Source organism: Oncorhynchus nerka, unplaced genomic scaffold, assembly GCF_034236695.1.
Source record: "Oncorhynchus nerka isolate Pitt River unplaced genomic scaffold, Oner_Uvic_2.0 unplaced_scaffold_979, whole genome shotgun sequence".
Classification (NCBI taxonomy): domain Eukaryota; kingdom Metazoa; phylum Chordata; class Actinopteri; order Salmoniformes; family Salmonidae; genus Oncorhynchus; species Oncorhynchus nerka.
This window is the reverse complement of record NW_027040313.1, coordinates 69,915-90,355: the sequence shown is the minus strand read 5'-3', so window position 1 is coordinate 90,355 and position 20,441 is coordinate 69,915. Positions and strand designations below refer to the sequence as shown.

The following is a 20,441-nucleotide window of genomic DNA, read 5'->3' as shown; positions in this document are numbered from 1 at the left end:
CACCAGAGAAGTATATTGGTTCCAGGTAACTGGCATACTAACCCCTAAACCTGCACACTAACCCCTAAACCTGCACACTAACCCTTAAACCTGCACACTAACCCCTAAACCTGCACACTAACCCTTAAACCTGCACACTAACCCCTAAACCTGCACACTAACCCTTAAACCTACACACTAACCCCTAAACCCACACCCTAACCCTAGTTTAAACAGTCTCCTCACCAGAGAAGTCTATTGGCTCCAGGTAACTGGCACAATAACCCCTAAACCTACACCTTAACCCCTAAACCTGCACACTAACCCCTAAACCTACACACTAACCCCTAAACCTACACACTAACCCCTAAACCTACACACTAACCCCTAAACCCACACCCTAACCCTAGTTTAAACAGTCTCCTCACCAGAGAAGTCTATTGGCTCCAGGTAACTGGCACAATAACCCCTAAACCTACACCTTAACCCCTAAACCTGCACACTAACCCTAAACCTGCACACTAACCCCTAAACCTACACACTAACCCCTAAACCTACACACTAACCCCTAAACCCACACCCTAACCCTAGTTTAAACAGTCTCCTCACCAGAGAAGTCTATTGGCTCCAGGTAACTGGCAGAATAACCCCTAGTCTAACCCCTACACCCTAACCCCTAAACCTAGTTTAAACATCCTCCTCACTAACCCTAGTCTAACCCCTACACCCTAACCCCTAAACCTAGTTTAAACATCCTCCTCACTAACCCCTAGTCTAACCCCTACACCCTAACCCCTAAACCTAGTTTAAACATCCTCCTCTCTAACCCCTACACCCTAGTTTAAACAGCCTCCTCACTAACCCCTAGTCTAACCCCTACACCCTAGTTTAAACAGCCTCCTCACTAACCCCTAGTCTAACCCCTACACCCTAGTTTAAACAGCCTCCTCACTAACCCCTAGTCTAACCCCTACACCCTAGTTTAAACAGCCTCCTCACTAACCCCTAGTCTAACCCCTACACCCTAGTTTAAACAGCCTCCTCACTAACCCCTAGTCTAACCCCTACACCCTAGTTTAAACAGCCTCCTCACTAACCCCTAGTCTAACCCCTACACCCTAGTTTAAACAGCCTCCTCACTAACCCCTAGTCTAACCCCTACACCCTAGTTTAAACAGCCTCCTCACTAACCCCTAGTCTAACCCCTACACCCTAGTTTAAACAGCCTCCTCACTAACCCCTAGTCTAACCCCTACACCCTAGTTTAAACAGCCTCCTCACTAACCCCTAGTCTAACCCCTACACCCTAGTTTAAACATCCTCCTCACTAACCCCTAGTCTAACCCCTACACCCTAGTTTAAACAGCCTCCTCACTAACCCCTAGTCTAACCCCTACACCCTAGTTTAAACAGCCTCCTCACTAACCCCTAGTCTAACCCCTACACCCTAGTTTAAACAGCCTCCTCACTAACCCCTAGTCTAACCCCTACACCCTAGTTTAAACAGCCTCCTCACTAACCCCTAGTCTAACCCCTACACCCTAGTTTAAACAGCCTCCTCACTAACCCCTAGTCTAACCCCTACACCCTAGTTTAAACAGCCTCCTCACTAACCCCTAGTCTAACCCCTACACCCTAGTTTAAACAGCCTCCTCACTAACCCCTAGTCTAACCCCTACACCCTAGTTTAAACAGCCTCCTCACTAACCCCTAGTCTAACCCCTACACCCTAGTTTAAACAGCCTCCTCACTAACCCCTAGTCTAACCCCTACACCCTAGTTTAAACAGCCTCCTCACTAACCCCTAGTCTAACCCCTACACCCTAGTTTAAACAGCCTCCTCACTAACCCCTAGTCTAACCCCTACACCCTAGTTTAAACAGCCTCCTCACTAACCCCTAGTCTAACCCCTACACCCTAGTTTAAACAGCCTCCTCACTAACCCCTAGTCTAACCCCTACACCCTAGTTTAAACATCCTCCTCACTAACCCCTAGTCTAACCCCTACACCCTAGTTTAAACAGCCTCCTCACTAACCCCTAGTCTAACCCCTACACCCTAGTTTAAACATCCTCCTCACTAACCCCTAGTCTAACCCCTACACCCTAGTTTAAACAGCCTCCTCACTAACCCCTAGTCTAACCCCTACACCCTAACCCCTAAACCTAGTTTTAGTCTCCAGGACATTTTTTTATTTTACATCAAGCTACAAATGTTGCAGAAGAACAAATTGTCTTGATTTGGGCCATTTTGGAATAGTGTGTATCTCTGTGGTGATATTAAACCCTTGTCTTTACAGTATCTCTGTGGTGATATTAAACCCTTGTCTTTACAGTGTATCTCTGTGGTGATATTAAACCCTTGTCTTTACAGTATCTCTGTAGTTTAAACTTGTCTTTACCCTCTGTCACTAACCCCTAGTCTAACCCTACACCTCATTGATATTAAACCCTTGTCTTTACAGTTTAAACAGTCACTAATCTAGTGGTACATAGTTTAAACCCTTGTCTTTACAGTGTATCTCTGTGGTGATATTAAACCCTTGACTGTGTATCTGTGGTGATATTAAACCCTTGTCTTTACAGTATCTCTGTTGTGATATTAAACCCTTGTCTTTACAGTATCTCTGTGGTGATATTAAACCCTTGTCTTTACAGTATCTCTGTGGTGATATTAAACCCTTGACTGTGTATCTGTGGTGATATTAAAAGAACACAGTGTATCTCTGTTGTGATATTAAACCCTTGTCTTTACAGTGTATCTCTGTGGTGATATTAAACCCTTGTCTTTACAGTGTATCTCTGTGGTGATATTAAACCCTTGTCTTTACAGTGTATCTCTGTGGTGATATTAAACCCTTGACTGTGTATCTGTGGTGATATTAAACCCTTGTCTTTACAGTGTATCTCTGTTGTGATATTAAACCCTTGTCTTTACAGTGTATCTCTGTTGTGATATTAAACCCTTGTCTTTACAGTGTATCTCTGTGGTGATATTAAACCCTTGTCTTTACGGTGTATCTGTGGTGATATTAAACCCTTGTCTTTACGGTGTATCTGTGGTGATATTAAACCCTTGTCTTGACAGTGTATCTGTGGTGATATTAAACCCTTGTCTTTACAGTGTATCTGTGGTGATATTAAACCCTTGACAGTGTATCTGTGGTGATATTAAACCCTTGACAGTGTATCTGTGGTGATATTAAACCCTTGTCTTTACAGTGTATCTGTGGTGATATTAAACCCTTGACAGTGTATCTGTGGTGATATTAAACCCTTGACAGTGTATCTGTGGTGATATTAAACCCTTGACAGTGTATCTGTGGTGATATTAAACCCTTGACAGTGTATCTGTGGTGATATTAAACCCTTGACAGTGTATCTGTGGTGATATTAAACCCTTGACAGTGTATCTGTGGTGATATTAAACCCTTGTCTTTACAGTGTATCTCTGTTGTGATATTAAACCCTTGTCTTTACAGTATCTCTGTGGTGATATTAAACCCTTGTCTTTACAGTATCTCTGTGGTGATATTAAACCCTTGACAGTGTATCTGTGGTGATATTAAACCCTTGTCTTTACAGTGTATCTCTGTGGTGATATTAAACCCTTGTCTTTACAGTATCTCTGTGGTGATATTAAACCCTTGTCTTTACAGTGTATCTCTGTGGTGATATTAAACCCTTGTCTTTACAGTATCTCTGTGGTGATATTAAACCCTTGTCTTTACAGTGTATCTCTGTGGTGATATTAAACCCTTGTCTTTACAGTGTATCTGTGGTGATATTAAACCCTTGTCTTTACAGTGTATCTGTGGTGATATTAAACCCTTGTCTTTACAGTGTATCTCTGTGGTGATATTAAACCCTTGACTGTGTATCTGTGGTGATATTAAACCCTTGTCTTTACAGTGTATCTCTGTTGTGATATTAAACCCTTGTCTTTACAGTGTATCTCTGTGGTGATATTAAACCCTTGTCTTTACAGTATCTCTGTGGTGATATTAAACCCTTGTCTTTACAGTATCTCTGTGGTGATATTAAACCCTTGTCTTTACAGTGTATCTGTGGTGATATTAAACCCTTGTCTTTACAGTATATCTGTGGTGATATTAAACCCTTGTCTTTACAGTGTATCTGTGGTGATATTAAACCCTTGACAGTGTATCTGTGGTGATATTAAACCCTTGACAGTGTATCTGTGGTGATATTAAACCCTTGTCTTTACAGTATCTCTGTGGTGATATTAAACCCTTGTCTTTACAGTGTATCTGTGGTGATATTAAACCCTTGTCTTTACAGTGTATCTGTGGTGATATTAAACCCTTGACAGTGTATCTGTGGTGATATTAAACCCTTGACAGTGTATCTGTGGTGATATTAAACCCTTGACAGTGTATCTGTGGTGATATTAAACCCTTGACAGTGTATCTGTGGTGATATTAAACCCTTGACAGTGTATCTCTGTTGTGATATTAAACCCTTGTCAGTGTATCTGTGGTGATATTAAACCCTTGTCTTTACGGTGTATCTGTGGTGATATTAAACCCTTGACAGTGTATCTGTGGTGATATTAAACCCTTGTCTTTACGGTGTATCTGTGGTGATATTAAACCCTTGACAGTGTATCTGTGGTGATATTAAACCCTTGACAGTGTATCTGTGGTGATATTAAACCCTTGTCTTTACGGTGTATCTGTGGTGATATTAAACCCTTGACAGTGTATCTGTGGTGATATTAAACCCTTGACGGTGTATCTGTGGTGATATTAAACCCTTGATGGTGTATCTGTGGTGATATTAAACCCTTGTCTTTACGGTGTATCTGTGGTGATATTAAACCCTTGACAGTGTATCTGTGGTGATATTAAACCCTTGTCTTTACAGTGTATCTGTGGTGATATTAAACCCTTTACACTGTATCTGTGGTGATATTTAACCCTTGACAGTGTATCTGTGGTGATATTTAACCCTTGACGGTGTGTTTCAGGTGGACAACCAGCTGACTGGAGCTTTATTCCCCATTGTGTTCCACCCTGTTCCTCCTCCAAAGTCCATCGCTCTGGACTCAGGTAACCTCTGCCTCCCCAGAACATGGCTGTGTGTGTGTGTTCTCTAATGCTCTTCTCTAATTGGTCCTTCTCTGTCTTCCTTCCTCAGAACCAAAGCCTTTTATGGACGTCAGCATCATCACCAGGTTTAACCAACACAGTCAGGTCACGCAGTTCAAGTGAGTCTTCTGCTTATACCCCCCTGCACTGTTAGTGTACACACTTCTGTTTAGGGTACACACTTATGTTTAGGGTACACACTTCAGTTTAGGGTACACACTTCTGCTTATACCCCTCCCTGCACTGTTAGGGTACACACTTCTGTTTAGGGTACACACTTCTGTTTAGTGTACACACTTATGTTTAGGGTACACACTTCTGTTTAGTGTACACACTTCTGCTTATACCCCTCCCTGCACTGTTAGGGTACACACTTCTGTTTAGGGTACACACTTCTGTTTAGTGTACACACTTCTGTTTAGGGTACACACTTCTGTTTAGTGTACACACTTCTGTTTAGTGTACACACTTCTGTTTAGTGTACACACTTCTGTTTAGTGTACACACTTCTGTTTAGTGTACACACTTCTGCTTAGTGTACACACTTCTGTTTAGTGTACACACTTCTTTTTCATAGGTAAAGAGACGTAGTCCTTGATTTGATATTTAGTTTTAGTGTGATGTTTTAGTTCAGGGTGAGTCCTTCACCAGTCTCTCTGACCCAGTAGTCATACTGTGATCTGTGATTTAGTTCAGGGTGAGTCCTTCACCAGTCTCTCTGACCCAGTAGTCATACTGTGATCTGTGATTTAGTTCAGGGTGAGTCCTTCACCAGTCTCTCTGACCCAGTAGTCATACTGTGATCTGTGATTTAGTTCAGGGTGAGTCCTTCACCAGTCTCTCTGACCCAGTAGTCATACTGTGATCTGTGATTTAGTTCAGGGTGAGTCCTTCACCAGTCTCTCTGACCCAGTAGTCATACTGTGATCTGTGATTTAGTTCAGGGTGAGTCCTTCACCAGTCTCTCTGACCCAGTAGTCATACTGTGATCTGTGATTTAGTTCAGGGTGAGTCCTTCACCAGTCTCTTTAGTGATCTGTGATTTAGTTCAGGGTGAGTCCTTCACCAGTCTCTCTGACCCAGTAGTCATACTGTGATCTGTGATTTAGTTCAGGGTGAGTCCTTCACCAGTCTCTCTGACCCAGTAGTCATACTGTGATCTGTGATTTAGTTCAGGGTGAGTCCCCTTCACCAGTCTCTCTGACCCAGTAGTCATACTGTGATCTGTGATTTAGTTCAGGGTGAGTCCTTCACCAGTCTCTCTGACCCAGTAGTCATACTGTGATCTGTGATTTAGTTCAGGGTGAGTCCTTCACCAGTCTCTCTGACCCAGTAGTCATACTGTGATCTGTGATTTAGTTCAGGGTGAGTCCTTCACCAGTCTCTCTGACCCAGTAGTCATACTGTGATCTGTGTTAAAGGTACTTCATGGTTCTGGTCCAGGAGATGGCTGTGAAGATTGACCAGGGATTCCTGGGAGCCATCTTGGCCCTGTTCACCCCAGCTGCCGAATCGCATGTGGACAAACAGAAGGTAACTGACCTAGACACAGACACGGCCAGGGACACGGCCAGGGACACGGCCAGGGACACGGCCAGGGACACGGCCAGGGACACGGACAGGGACACGGCCAGGGACACGGCCAGGGACACGGCCAGGGACACGGCTAGAGTTAGGGACACGGCTAGAGTTAGGGACACGGCTAGAGTTAGGGACACGGCCAGAGTTAGGGACACAGACACGGCCAGGGACACAGCCAGGGACACGGCCAGGGACACGGCTAGAGTTAGGGACACAGACACGGCCAGGGACACGGCTAGAGTTAGGGACACAGACACGGCCAGGGACACGGCCAGGGACACGGCCAGGGACACGGCTAGAGTTAGGGACACAGACATGGCCAGGGACACAGACAGGGACACGGCTAGAGTTAGGGACACAGACACGGCCAGGGACACTGTCAGGGACATGGTCAGGGACACGGCCAGGGACACGGCTAGAGTTAGGGACACGGACAGGGACACAGACACGGCCAGGAACACGGTCAAGGACACGGCTAGAGTTAGGGACACAGACACGGCCAGGGACACGGCCAGGGACACGGACAGGGACACAGACACGGCCAGGGCCAGGGACACAGACACGGCCAGGAACACGGTCAAGGACACGGCTAGAGTTAGGGACACAGACACGGCCAGGGACACGGCCAGGGACACGGGGACACAGACACGGCCAGGGCCAGGGACACGGCCAGGGACACAGACACGGCCAGGAACACGGTCAAGGACACGGCTAGAGTTAGGGACACAGACACGGCCAGGGACACGGCCAGGGACACGGCTAGAGTTAGGGACACGGACAGGGACACAGACACGGCCAGGAACACGGCCAGGGACACGGACAGGGACACAGACACGGCCAGGGCCAGGGACACGGCCAGGGAAACGGCCAGGGACACGGACACGGACAGGGACACGGCTAGAGTTAGGGACATGGCCAGGGACACGGACAGGGACACGGCTAGAGTTAGGGACACAGACACGGCCAGGGCCAGGGACACGGCTAGAGTTAGGGACACAGACACGGCCAGGGACCCAGCCAGTTGCAGAACCAGACACCTGGCCCTGTTCACCCCAGCTGCTGAAACACACATTGACGAACAGACGGTAACTACAGACACACATGCAGATGCCTCTGAGGTGATGGTTGAAGTGGACAGAAAAGGGGACTGGTACTCATGATAAAGGGGGCTGGTACTCATGATAAATGGGGCTGGTACATGATAAATGGGGCTGGTACTCATGATAAATGGGGCTGGTACTCATGATAAATGGGGCTGGTACTCATAAATGGGGCTGGTACTCATCATAAATGGGGCTGGTACTCATCATAAATGGGGCTGTTACTCATGATTAAAGGGGGCTGGTACTCATGATATTTCAGAGATAATATTCTATAAGAGGTGCCAGTACTCTGCTCTGGGGTTCAGGAGAACGAGGAGGTGGACTGTAGTGTAAACATGAGGAATACTGCCCCCTGTTGGTAGAAGAATGGACTGTAGTGTAAACATGAGGAATACTGCCCCCTGTTGGTAGAAGAATGGACTGTAGTGTAAACATGAGGAATACTGCCCCCTGTTGGTAGAAGAATGGACTGTAGTGTAAACATGAGGAATACTGCCCCCTGTTGGTAGAAGAATGGACTGTAGTGTAAACATGGGAATACTGCCCCCTGGTGGTAGAATAATGGACTGTAGGGTAAACATGGAAATACTGCCTCCTATTGGTAGAATAATGGACTGTAGTGTAAACATGGACATACTGCCCCCTGGTGGTAGAAGAATGGACTGTAGTGTAAACATGGAAATACTGCCCCCTGTTGGTAGAAGAATGGACTGTAGTGTAAACATGGGAATACTGCCCCCTGTTGGTAGAAGAATGGACTGTAGTGTAAACATGAGAAATACTGCCCCCTGTTGGTAGAAGAATGGACTGTAGTGTAAACATGAGGAATACTGCCCCCTGTTGGTAGAAGAATGGACTGTAGTGTAAACATGGAACTACTGCCCCCTGGTGGTAGAATAATGGACTGTAGTGTAAACATGGACATACTGCCCCCTGTTGGTAGAAGAATGGACTGTAGTGTAAACATGGAAATACTGCCCCCTGTTGGTAGAAGAATGGGCTGTAGTGTAAACATGAGAAATACTGCCCCCTGTTGGTAGAAGAATGGACTGTAGTGTAAACATGAGAAATACTGCCCCCTATTGGTAGAATAATGGACTGTAGTGTAAACATGAGAAATACTGCCCCCTGTTGGTAGAATAATGGACTGTAGTGTAAACATGAGAAATTACTGCCCCCTATTGGTAGAATAATGGACTGTAGTGTAAACATGGAAATACTGCCCCCTGTTGGTAGAAGAATGGACTGTAGTGTAAACATGAGGAATACTGCCCCCTGTTGGTAGAAGAATGGACTGTAGTGTAAACATGAGGAATACTGCCCCCTGTTGGTAGAAGAATGGACTGTAGTGTAAACATGAGGAATACTGCCCCCTGTTGGTAGAAGAATGGACTGTAGTGTAAACATGAGGAATACTGCCCCCTGTTGGTAGAAGAATGGACTTAACCAGACAGGAAAGATTAAATATGACCCTGGTCACCCCTGTTACTGACACACACACAGACAAACCACTTAACCTTCCTAGGAGCCATCCAGACCCTGGTCACCCCTGTTACTGAAACACACACCAACAAACCACTTAACCTTCCTAGGAGCCATCCAGACCCTGGTCACCCCTGTTACTGACACACACACAGACAAACCACTTAACCTTCCTAGGAGCCATCCAGACCCTGGTCACCCCTGTTACTGAAACACACACCGACAAACCACTTAACCTTCCTAGGAGCCATCCAGACCCTGGTCACCCCTGTTACTGAAACACACACCGACAAACCACTTAACCTTCCTAGGAGCCATCCAGACCCTGGTCACCCCTGTTACTGAAACACACACCGACAAACCACTTAACCTTCCTAGGAGCCATCCAGACCCTGGTCACCCCTGTTACTGAAACACACACCGACAAACCACTTAACCTTCCTAGGAGCCATCCAGACCCTGGTCACCCCTGTTACTGAAACACACACCGACAAACCACTTAACCTTCCTAGGAGCCATCCAGACCCTGGTCACCCCTGTTACTGAAACACACACCGACAAACCACTTAACCTTCCTAGGAGCCATCCAGACCCTGGTCACCCCTGTTACTGAAACACACACCGACAAACCACTTAACCTTCCTAGGAGCCATCCAGACCCTGGTCACCCCTGTTACTGAAACACACACCGACAAACCACTTAACCTTCCTAGGAGCCATCCAGACCCTGTTCAATGCATTACTGCTAAATGGTGTTAGACTCACGTTAGGTGGATCGAGGCTGGCTTGGTAAAAAACAACCCTTTATATCTCTGTGGACATTTGACTACACACGTCTATGAAGTGAGGTGGGTTGGGTGGGTAGTGGACACGTGGGACTTCAGTACCTCACGTCTGTGAAGTGAGGTGGGTTGTGGGTAGTGGACACGTGGGACTTCAGTACCTCATGTCTGTGAAGTGAGGTGGGTTGTGGGTAGTGGACACTTGGGACTTCAGTACTTCACGTCTGTGAAGTGAGGTGGGTTGTGGGTAGTGGACATGTGGGACTTCAGTACCTCACGTCTGTGAAGTGAGGTGGGTTGGGTGGGTAGTGGACACGTGGGACTTCAGTACCTCACGTCTGTGAAGTGAGGTGGGTTGTGGGTAGTGGACACGTGGGACTTCAGTACCTCACGTCTGTGAAGTGAGGTGGGTTGTGGGTAGTGGACACGTGGGACTTCAGTACCTCACGTCTGTGAAGTGAGGTGGGTTGTGGGTAGTGGACACGTGGGACTTCAGTACCTCACGTCTGTGAAGTGAGGTGGGTTGTGGGTAGTGGACACGTGGGACTTCAGTACCTCACGTCTGTGAAGTGAGGTGGGTTGTGGGTAGTGGACACGTGGGACTTCAGTCATTGAACATGTGCTTGTATTTGTTTCTTATTAATTCAACATGTGTGTGTTGTATTTGTCTTTCGATCATGATCTCAATTGTCTCAATCTTTCTCTCCTCTCCTCTCGTCTCCTCTCCTCTCCCTCTCTTCTCCCTCTCTTCTCCTCCCTCTCTTCTCCTCCTCTCTTCTCCTCCTCTCTTCTCCTCCCTCTCTTCTCCTCTCCCTCTCCTCTCCCCTCCTCTCCCTCTCTTCTCCCTCTCTTCTCCCTCTCTTCTCCCTCTCTTCTCCCTCTCTTCTCCCTCTCCTCTCCTCCTCCTCCTCCCTCTCCCTCTCTCTCTCTTTTCTCCCTCTCTTCTCCCTCTCCCTCTCCTCTCCTCCTCCCTCTCCCTCTTCTCCCTCTCCCCTCCTCTCTCTCTCTCCTCTCCAGACCAAGCTGATAGAGAAGGACTTGGCGATGTTACAGGCTGAATTGATGGAGGCGTCCATGACCGACAACTCAGGCCTCAGCTTCTTTGAATACTTCCACATCTCCCCCATCAAAGTAGGAAGCTCTCATTCTCTCTCTCCCTCCTTTCTCCCTCTCATCCCTTCCTCATTCTCTCTATCCCTCTTTTCTCTCCCTCTCATCCCTTCATCATTGCCTCTATCCCTCCTTTCTCCCTCTCACCCCTTCCTCATTCTCTCTCCCTCCTTTCTCCCTCTCATCCCTTCCTCATTCTCTCTCCCTCCTTTCTCCCTCTCATCCCTTCCTCATTCTCTCTCTCCCTCCTTTCTCCCTCTCACCCCTTCCTCATTCTCTCTCTCCGTCCTTTTTACCCCAGGGGCCACTACGCTCAGGGGTCTCGACCCCCAGGGGCCACGACCCTCAGGGGCCACGACCCCAGGGGCCACTATGCCCAGGGGCCACGACCCCAGGGGCCACTATACTCAGGGGCCACAACCCCCCCAGGGACCACGACCCCCAGGGGGCTCCCATATTAAAATATAATGTTATATTCTTCTGTTGTAGCTACACCTCAGTCTGTCTCTGGGCTCTAGTGGAGACGAGTCTGGTCAACAGGAGATGATGGCCATCCAGTCAGTCAACCTTCTGTTGAAGAGTCTTGGAGCGACACTGACCGACGTAGACGACCTCATCTTCAAGTGAGTGGGTCTGACCGTGACGATGACCGTAGATAGACGGCACACACAGATCTGGGACCAGGCTAGTGATGATTCTCTCTCTCTCTCCCTCTCTCTCTCTCTCTCTCTCTCTCTCTCTCTCTCTCTCTCTCTCTCTCTCTCTCTCTGTCTCTCTGTCTCTCTCTCTCTCTCTCTCTCTCTGTCTCTCTCTCTGTCTCTCTCTCTCTGTCTCTCTCTCTGTCTCTCTCTCTGTCTCTCTCTCTGTCTCTCTCTCTGTCTCTCTCTCTGTCTCTCTCTCTGTCTCTCTCTTTGTCTCTCTCTCTCTCTGTCTCTCTCTCTGTCTCTCTGTCTCTCTCTGTCTCTGTTTCTCTCTGTCTCTGTCTCTGTCTCTCTCTGTCTCTGTTTCTCTCTGTCTCTCTCTCTCTGTCTCTCTCTGTGTCTCTCTCTCTCTGTGTCTGTCTCTCTCTCTCTCTCTCTCCGTCTCTGTCTCTCTCTCCGTCTCCTTCCAGACTTGCCTACTATGAGGTGAACTACCAGTTCTACAGGACAGAGAAGCTGATGTGGGCTGTGGTTAGACATTACAGTGAGCAGGTGAGAACTACCAGTTCTACAGGACAGAGAAGCTGATGTGGGCTGTGGTTAGACATTACAGTGAGCAGGTGAGAACTACCAGTTCTACAGGACAGAGAAGCTGATGTGGGCTGTGGTTAGACATTACAGTGAGCAGGTTGAGTTCCCGTGGTTCCTTCACCTCTTTAGCTCTTCAAGCTTTAAGAAAGTATATTATTCTATCGGACAGTTTTGTGTGGATACCACTGCGGTTTAACATAACGGAGGAGAACAACAAGGCTTCAACATCTGCTTTATGCCACTTATTTCCATTGTAAAAGACTCCCCTGTGTTCCTCTCTCTGTCCTCTACAGTTCCTGAAACAGATGTATGTGTTGGTGCTGGGCCTGGATGTCCTGGGGAACCCGTTCGGCCTGATCAGAGGCCTGTCTGAAGGAGTGGAGGCCTTCTTCTACGAGCCCTTCCAGGTGACTGTCACCATCCTCCAGCTGTTCTCCTAGACCCACTTCCTGACATTAGAGTGACTGTCAACACCCTCCAGCTGTTCTCCTAGGACCACTTCCTGACATTAGTGACTGTCACCATCCTCCAGCTGTTCTCCTAGGACCACTTCCTGACATTAGAGTGACTGTCACCATCCTCCAGCTGTTCTCCTAGGACCACTTCCTGACATTAGTGACTGTCACCATCCTCCAGCTGTTCTCCTAGGACCACTTCCTGACATTAGAGTGACTGTCAACACCCTCCAGCTGTTCTCCTAGGACCACTTCCTGACATTAGAGTGACTGTCAACACCCTCCAGCTGTTCTCCTAGGACCACTTCCTGACATTAGAGTGACTGTCACCATCCTCCAGCTGTTCTCCTAGACCCACTTCCTGACATTAGAGTGACTGTCAAAGACCCTCCAGCTGTTCTCCTAGGACCACTTCCTGACATTAGAGTGACTGTCACCATCCTCCAGCTGTTCTCCTAGACCACTTCCTGACATTAGAGTGACTGTCACCATCCTCCAGCTGTTCTCCTAGACCCACTTCCTGACATTAGAGTGACTGTCACCATCCTCCAGCTGTTCTCCTAGACCCACTTCCTGACATTAGTGACTGTCACCATCCTCCAGCTGTTCTCCTAGGACCACTTCCTGACATTAGTGACTGTCAACACCCTCCAGCTGTTCTCCTAGGACCACTTCCTGACATTAGTGACTGTCACCATCCTCCAGCTGTTCTCCTAGGACCACTTCCTGACATTAGAGTGACTGTCACCATCCTCCAGCTGTTCTCCTAGACCCACTTCCTGACATTAGAGTGACTGTCAACACCCTCCAGCTGTTCTCCTAGGACCACTTCCTGACATTAGTGACTGTCAACACCCTCCAGCTGTTCTCCTAGGACCACTTCCTGACATTAGTGTGACTGTCAACACCCTCCAGCTGTTCTCCTAGGACCACTTCCTGACATTAGAGTGACTGTCAACACCCTCCAGCTGTTCTCCTAGGACCACTTCCTGACATTAGAGTGACTGTCAACACCCTCCAGCTGTTCTCCTAGGACCACTTCCTGACATTAGAGTGACTGTCAACACCCTCCAGCTGTTCTCCTAGGACCACTTCCTGACATTAGAGTGACTGTCAACACCCTCCAGCTGTTCTCCTAGGACCACTTCCTGACATTAGTGACTGTCAACACCCTCCAGCTGTTCTCCTAGGACCACTTCCTGACATTAGAGTGACTGTCACCATCCTCCAGCTGTTCTCCTAGGACCACTTCCTGACGTTAGAGTGACTGTCACCATCCTCCAGCTGTTCTCCTAGGACCACTTCCTGACATTAGAGTGACTGTCAACACCCTCCAGCTGTTCTCCTAGGACCACTTCCTGACATTAGAGTGACTGTCAACACCCTCCAGCTGTTCTCCTAGGACCACTTCCTGACATTAGAGTGACTGTCAACACCCTCCAGCTGTTCTCCTAGGACCACTTCCTGACGTTAGTGACTGTCAACACCCTCCAGCTGTTCTCCTAGGACCACTTCCTGACATTAGAGTGACTGTCACCATCCTCCAGCTGTTCTCCTAGGACCACTTCCTGACATTAGTGACTGTCACCATCCTCCAGCTGTTCTCCTAGACCCACTTCCTGACGTTAGTGACTGTCAACACCCTCCAGCTGTTCTCCTAGGACCACTTCCTGACATTAGAGTGACTGTCACCATCCTCCAGCTGTTCTCCTAGGACCACTTCCTGACATTAGAGTGACTGTCAACACCCTCCAGCTGTTCTCCTAGGACCACTTCCTGACGTTAGAGTGACTGTCACCATCCTCCAGCTGTTGGTTGGTCTGTAGTGAGGTTATCTAGATGGTTAGGTCTGTAGTGAGGTTATCTAGATGGTTAGGTCTGTAGTGAGGTTATCTAGATGGTGAGGTCTGTAGTGAGGTCTGTAGTGAGGTTATCTAGATGGTTAGGTCTGTAGTGAGGTCTGTAGTGAGGTTATCTAGATGGTTAGGTCTGTAGTGAGGTTATCTAGATGGTTAGGTCTGTAGTGAGGTCTGTAGTGAGGTTATCTAGATGGTTAGGTCTGTAGTGAGGTTATCTAGATGGTTAGGTCTGTAGTGAGGTTATCTAGATGGTTAGGTCTGTAGTGAGGTCTGTAGTGGGGTTATCTAGATGGTTAGGTCTGTAGTGAGGTTATCTAGATGGTTAGGTCTGTAGTGAGGTCTGTAGTGAGGTTATCTAGGTGGTTAGGTCTGTAGTGAGGTTATCTAGATGGTTAGGTCTGTAGTGGGGTTATCTAGATGGTTAGGTCTGTAGTGAGGTCTGTAGTGAGGTTATCTAGATGGTTAGGTCTGTAGTGAGGTCTGTAGTGGGGTTATCTAGATGGTTAGGTCTGTAGTGGGGTTATCTAGATGGTGAGGTCTGTAGTGAGGTTATCTAGATGGTGAGGTCTGTAGTGGGGTTATCTAGATGGTTAGGTCTGTAGTGAGGTCTATAGTGAGGTCTGTAGTGAGGTTATCTAGATGGTGAGGTCTGTAGTGAGGTTATCTAGATGGTTAGGTCTGTAGTGAGGTCTGTAGTGGGGTTATCTAGATGGTTAGGTCTGTAGTGAGGTCTGTAGTGAGGTTATCTAGATGGTTAGGTCTGTAGTGAGGTTATCTAGATGGTTAGGTCTGTGAGGTTATCTAGATGGTTAGGTCTGTAGTGAGGTTATCTAGATGGTTAGGTCTGTAGTGAGGTTATCTAGATGGTTAGGTCTGTAGTGAGGTCTGTAGTGAGGTTATCTAGATGGTTAGGTCTGTAGTGAGGTCTGTAGTGAGGTTATCTAGATGGTTAGGTCTGTAGTGAGGTTATCTAGATGGTTAGGTCTGTAGTGAGGTTATCTAGATGGTTAGGTCTGTAGTGAGGTCTGTAGTGAGGTTATCTAGATGGTTGGGTCTGTAGTGAGGTTATCTAGATGGTTAGGTCTGTAGTGAGGTCTGTAGTGAGGTTATCTAGATGGTTAGGTCTGTAGTGAGGTCTGTAGTGAGGTTATCTAGATGGTTAGGTCTGTAGTGAGGTCTGTAGTGAGGTTATCTAGATGGTTGGGTCTGTAGTGAGGTTATCTAGATGGTTAGGTCTGTAGTGAGGTTAGGTTATCTAGATGGTTAGGTCTGTAGTGAGGTTATCTAGATGGTTAGGTCTGTAGTGAGGTTATCTAGATGGTTAGGTCTGTAGTGAGGTTATCTAGATGGTGAGGTCTGTAGTGAGGTTATCTAGATGGTTAGGTCTGTAGTGAGGTCTGTAGTGAGGTTATCTAGATGGTTAGGTCTGTAGTGAGGTTATCTAGATGGTTAGGTCTGTAGTGAGGTTATCTAGATGGTTAGGTCTGTAGTGAGGTTATCTAGATGGTTAGGTCTGTAGTGAGGTTATCTAGATGGTTAGGTCTGTAGTGAGGTTATCTAGATGGTTAGGTCTGTAGTGAGGTCTGTAGTGAGGTTATCTAGATGGTTAGGTCTGTAGTGAGGTTATCTAGATGGTTAGGTCTGTAGTGAGGTCTGTAGTGGGGTTATCTAGATGGTTGGGTCTGTAGTGATGTTATCTAGATGGTTAGGTCTGTAGTGAGGTTATCTAGATGGTTAGGTCTGTAGTGAGGTTATCTAGATGGTTAGGTCTGTAGTGAGGTCTGTAGTGAGGTCTATAGTGAGGTTATCTAGATGGTTAGGTCTGTAGTGAGGTTAGGTCTGTAGTCAGGTTATCTAGATGGTTAGGTCTGTAGTGGGGTTATCTAGATGGTTAGGTCTGTAGTGAGGTTATCTAGATGGTTAGGTCTGTAGTGAGGTTATCTAGATGGTTAGGTCTGTAGTGAGGTTATCTAGATGGTTAGGTCTGTAGTGAGGTCTGTAGTGAGGTTATCTAGATGGTTAGGTCTGTAGTGAGGTTATCTAGATGGTTAGGTCTGTAGTGAGGTTATCTAGATGGTTAGGTCTGTAGTGAGGTTATCTAGATGGTTAGGTCTGTAGTGAGGTCTGTAGTGAGGTTATCTAGATGGTTAGGTCTGTAGTGAGGTTATCTAGATGGTTAGGTCTGTAGTGAGGTTGTAGTGAGGTTATCTAGATGGTTAGGTCTGTAGTGAGGTTATCTAGAGGTTAGGTCTGTAGTGAGGTTATCTAGATGGTTAGGTCTGTAGTGAGGTTATCTAGATGGTTAGGTCTGTAGTGGTTAGGTCTGTAGTGGAGGTTATCTAGATGGTTAGGTCTGTAGTGAGGTTATCTAGATGGTTAGGTCTGTAGTGAGGTTATCTAGATGGTTAGGTCTGTAGTGAGGTCTGTAGTGAGGTTATCTAGATGGTTAGGTCTGTAGTGAGGTTATCTAGATGGTTAGGTCTGTAGTGGGGTCTGTAGTGAGGTTATCTAGATGGTTAGGTCTGTAGTGAGGTTATCTAGATGGTTAGGTCTGTAGTGTTATCTAGAGGTCTGTAGTGAGGTTATCTAGATGGTTAGGTCTGTAGTGAGGTTATCTAGATGGTTAGGTCTGTAGTGAGGTTATCTAGATGGTTAGGTCTGTAGTGAGGTTATCTAGATGGTTAGGTCTGTAGTGAGGTTATCTAGATGGTTAGGTCTGTAGTGAGGTTATCTAGATGGTTAGGTCTGTAGTGAGGTTATCTAGATGGTTAGGTCTGTAGTGAGGTTATTATCTAGATGGTTAGGTCTGTAGTGTTAGGTCTGTAGGTTATCTAGATGGTTAGGTCTGTAGTGAGGTTATCTAGATGGTTAGGTCTGTAGTGAGGTCTATAGTGAGGTTATCTAGATGGTTAGGTCTGTAGTGAGGTTATCTAGATGGTTAGGTCTGTAGTGAGGTCTGTAGTGAGGTTATCTAGATGGTTAGGTCTGTAGTGAGGTCTGTAGTGAGGTTATCTAGATGGTTAGGTCTGTAGTGAGGTTATCTAGATGGTTAGGTCTGTAGTGAGGTTATCTAGATGGTTAGGTCTGTAGTGAGGTTATCTAGATGGTTAGGTCTGTAGTGAGGTTATCTAGATGGTTAGGTCTGTAGTGAGGTCTGTAGTGAGGTTATCTAGATGGTTAGGTCTGTAGTGAGGTTATCTAGATGGTTAGGTCTGTAGTGAGGTCTGTAGTGAGGTTATCTAGATGGTTAGGTCTGTAGTGAGGTTATCTAGATGGTTAGGTCTGTAGTGAGGTTATCTAGATGGTCTAGGTTATCTAGATGGTTAGGTCTGTAGTGAGGTTATCTAGATGGTTAGGTCTGTAGTGAGGTTATCTAGATGGTTAGGTCTGTAGTGAGGTCTGTAGTGAGGTTATCTAGATGGTTAGGTCTGTAGTGAGGTTATCTAGATGGTTAGGTCTGTAGTGAGGTTATCTAGATGGTTAGGTCTGTAGTGAGGTTATCTAGATGGTTAGGTCTGTAGTGAGGTTATCTAGATGGTTAGGTCTGTAGTGAGGTTATCTAGATGGTTAGGTCTGTAGTGAGGTCTGTAGTGAGGTTATCTAGATGGTTAGGTCTGTAGTGAGGTTATCTAGATGGTTAGGTCTGTAGTGAGGTTATCTAGGTTAGGTCTGTAGTGAGGTTATCTAGATGGTTAGGTCTGTAGTGAGGTCTGTAGTGAGGTTATCTAGATGGTTAGGTCTGTAGTGAGGTTATCTAGATGGTTAGGTCTGTAGGTCTGTAGGTTATCTAGATGGTTAGGTCTGTAGTGAGGTTATCTAGATGGTTAGGTCTGTAGTGAGGTCTGTAGTGAGGTTATCTAGATGGTTAGGTCTGTAGTGAGGTTATCTAGATGGTTAGGTCTGTAGTGTTATCTAGAGGTCTGTCTGTGTGAGGTTATCTAGATGGTTAGGTCTGTAGTGAGGTTGAGGTCTGTAGTGAGGTTATCTAGATGGTTAGGTCTGTAGTGAGGTTATCTAGATGGTTAGGTCTGTAGTGGGGTCTGTAGTGAGGTTATCTAGATGGTTAGGTCTGTAGTGAGGTTATCTAGATGGTTAGGTCTAGATGGTTAGGTCTGTAGTGAGGTTATCTAGATGGTTAGGTCTGTAGTGAGGTCTCTAGATGGTTAGGTCTGTAGTGAGGTTATCTAGATGGTTAGGTCTGTAGTGAGGTTATCTAGATGGTTAGGTCTGTAGTGAGGTTATCTAGATGGTTAGGTCTGTAGTGAGGTTATCTAGATGGTTAGGTCTGTAGTGAGGGGTTATCTAGATGGTTAGGTCTGTAGTGAGGTTATCTAGATGGTTAGGTCTGTAGTGAGGTCTGTAGTGAGGTTATCTAGATGGTTAGGTCTGTAGTGAGGTTATCTAGATGGTTAGGTCTGTAGTGAGGTTATCTAGATGGTTAGGTCTGTAGTGGGGTTATCTAGATGGTTAGGTCTGTAGTGAGGTTATCTAGATGGTTAGGTCTGTAGTGAGGTCTGTAGTGAGGTTATCTAGATGGTTAGGTCTGTAGTGAGGTTATCTAGATGGTTGGTTGAGGTCTGTTATCTAGATGGTTAGGTCTGTAGTGAGGTTATCTAGATGGTTAGGTCTGTAGTGAGGTTATCTAGATGGTTAGGTCTGTAGTGAGGTCTGTAGTGAGGTTATCTAGATGGTTAGGTCTGTAGTGAGGTTATCTAGATGGAGGTCTGTAGTGAGGTTATCTAGATGGTTAGGTCTGTAGTGAGGTTATCTAGATGGTTAGGTCTGTAGTGAGGTTATCTAGATGGTTAGGTCTGTAGTGAGGTTATCTAGATGGTTAGGTCTGTAGTGAGGTTATCTAGATGGTTAGGTCTGTAGTGAGGTCTGTAGTGAGGTTATCTAGATGGTTAGGTCTGTAGTGAGGTTATCTAGATGGTTAGGTCTGTAGTGAGGTCTGTAGTGAGGTTATCTAGATGGTTAGGTCTGTAGTGAGGTTATCTAGATGGTTAGGTCTGTAGTGAGGTTATCTAGATGGTTAGGTCTGTAGTGAGGTTATCTAGATGGTTAGGTCTGTAGTGAGGTTATCTAGATGGTTAGGTCTGTAGTGAGGTTATCTAGATGGTTAGGTCTGTAGTGAGGTTATCTAGATGGTTAGGTCTGTAGTGAGGTCTGTAGTGAGGTTATCTAGATGGTTAGGTCTGTAGTGAGGTTATCTAGATGGTTAGGTCTGTAGTGAGGTTAGGTCTGTAGTCAGGTTATCTAGATGGTTAGGTCTGTAGTGAGGTTAGGTCTGTAGTGAGGTTATCTAGATGGTTAGGTCTGTAGTGAGGTTATCTAGATGGTTAGGTCTGTAGTGAGGTTATCTAGATGGTTAGATGGTTAGGTCTGTAGGTCTGAGTTATCTAGTTATCTAGATGGTTAGGTCTGTAGTGAGGTCTGTTATCTAGATGGTGAGGTTATCTAGATGGTTAGGTCTGTAGTGAGGTTATCTAGATGGTTAGGTCTAGTGGTTAGGTCTGTAGTGAGGTTATCTAGATGGTTAGGTCTGTAGTGGGGTTATCTAGATGGTTAGGTCTGTAGTGTTATCTAGAGGTTATCTAGATGGTTAGGTCTGATGGTTAGGTCTGTAGTGAGGTTATCTAGATGGTTAGGTCTGTAGTGAGGTTATCTAGATGGTTAGGTCTGTAGTGGGTTATCTAGATGGTTAGGTCTGTAGTGAGGTCTGTAGTATCTAGATGAGGTTATCTAGAT

General features: G+C 46.3%; 1 protein-coding gene across 1 annotated transcript in view; it reads left to right on the top strand.

The window, feature by feature from the left end:
• LOC115127833 (intermembrane lipid transfer protein VPS13C-like) overlaps positions 1 to 20,441 on the top strand; it is a 184,301-nt gene that overhangs the window by 115,052 nt on the left and 48,808 nt on the right. The window contains 7 exon segments of the mRNA XM_065016450.1: positions 4,969 to 5,050; positions 5,139 to 5,208; positions 6,511 to 6,622; positions 11,055 to 11,168; positions 11,637 to 11,770; positions 12,259 to 12,340; positions 12,673 to 12,786. Coding sequence (XP_064872522.1) covers positions 4,969 to 5,050; positions 5,139 to 5,208; positions 6,511 to 6,622; positions 11,055 to 11,168; positions 11,637 to 11,770; positions 12,259 to 12,340; positions 12,673 to 12,786 — 708 coding nt within the window.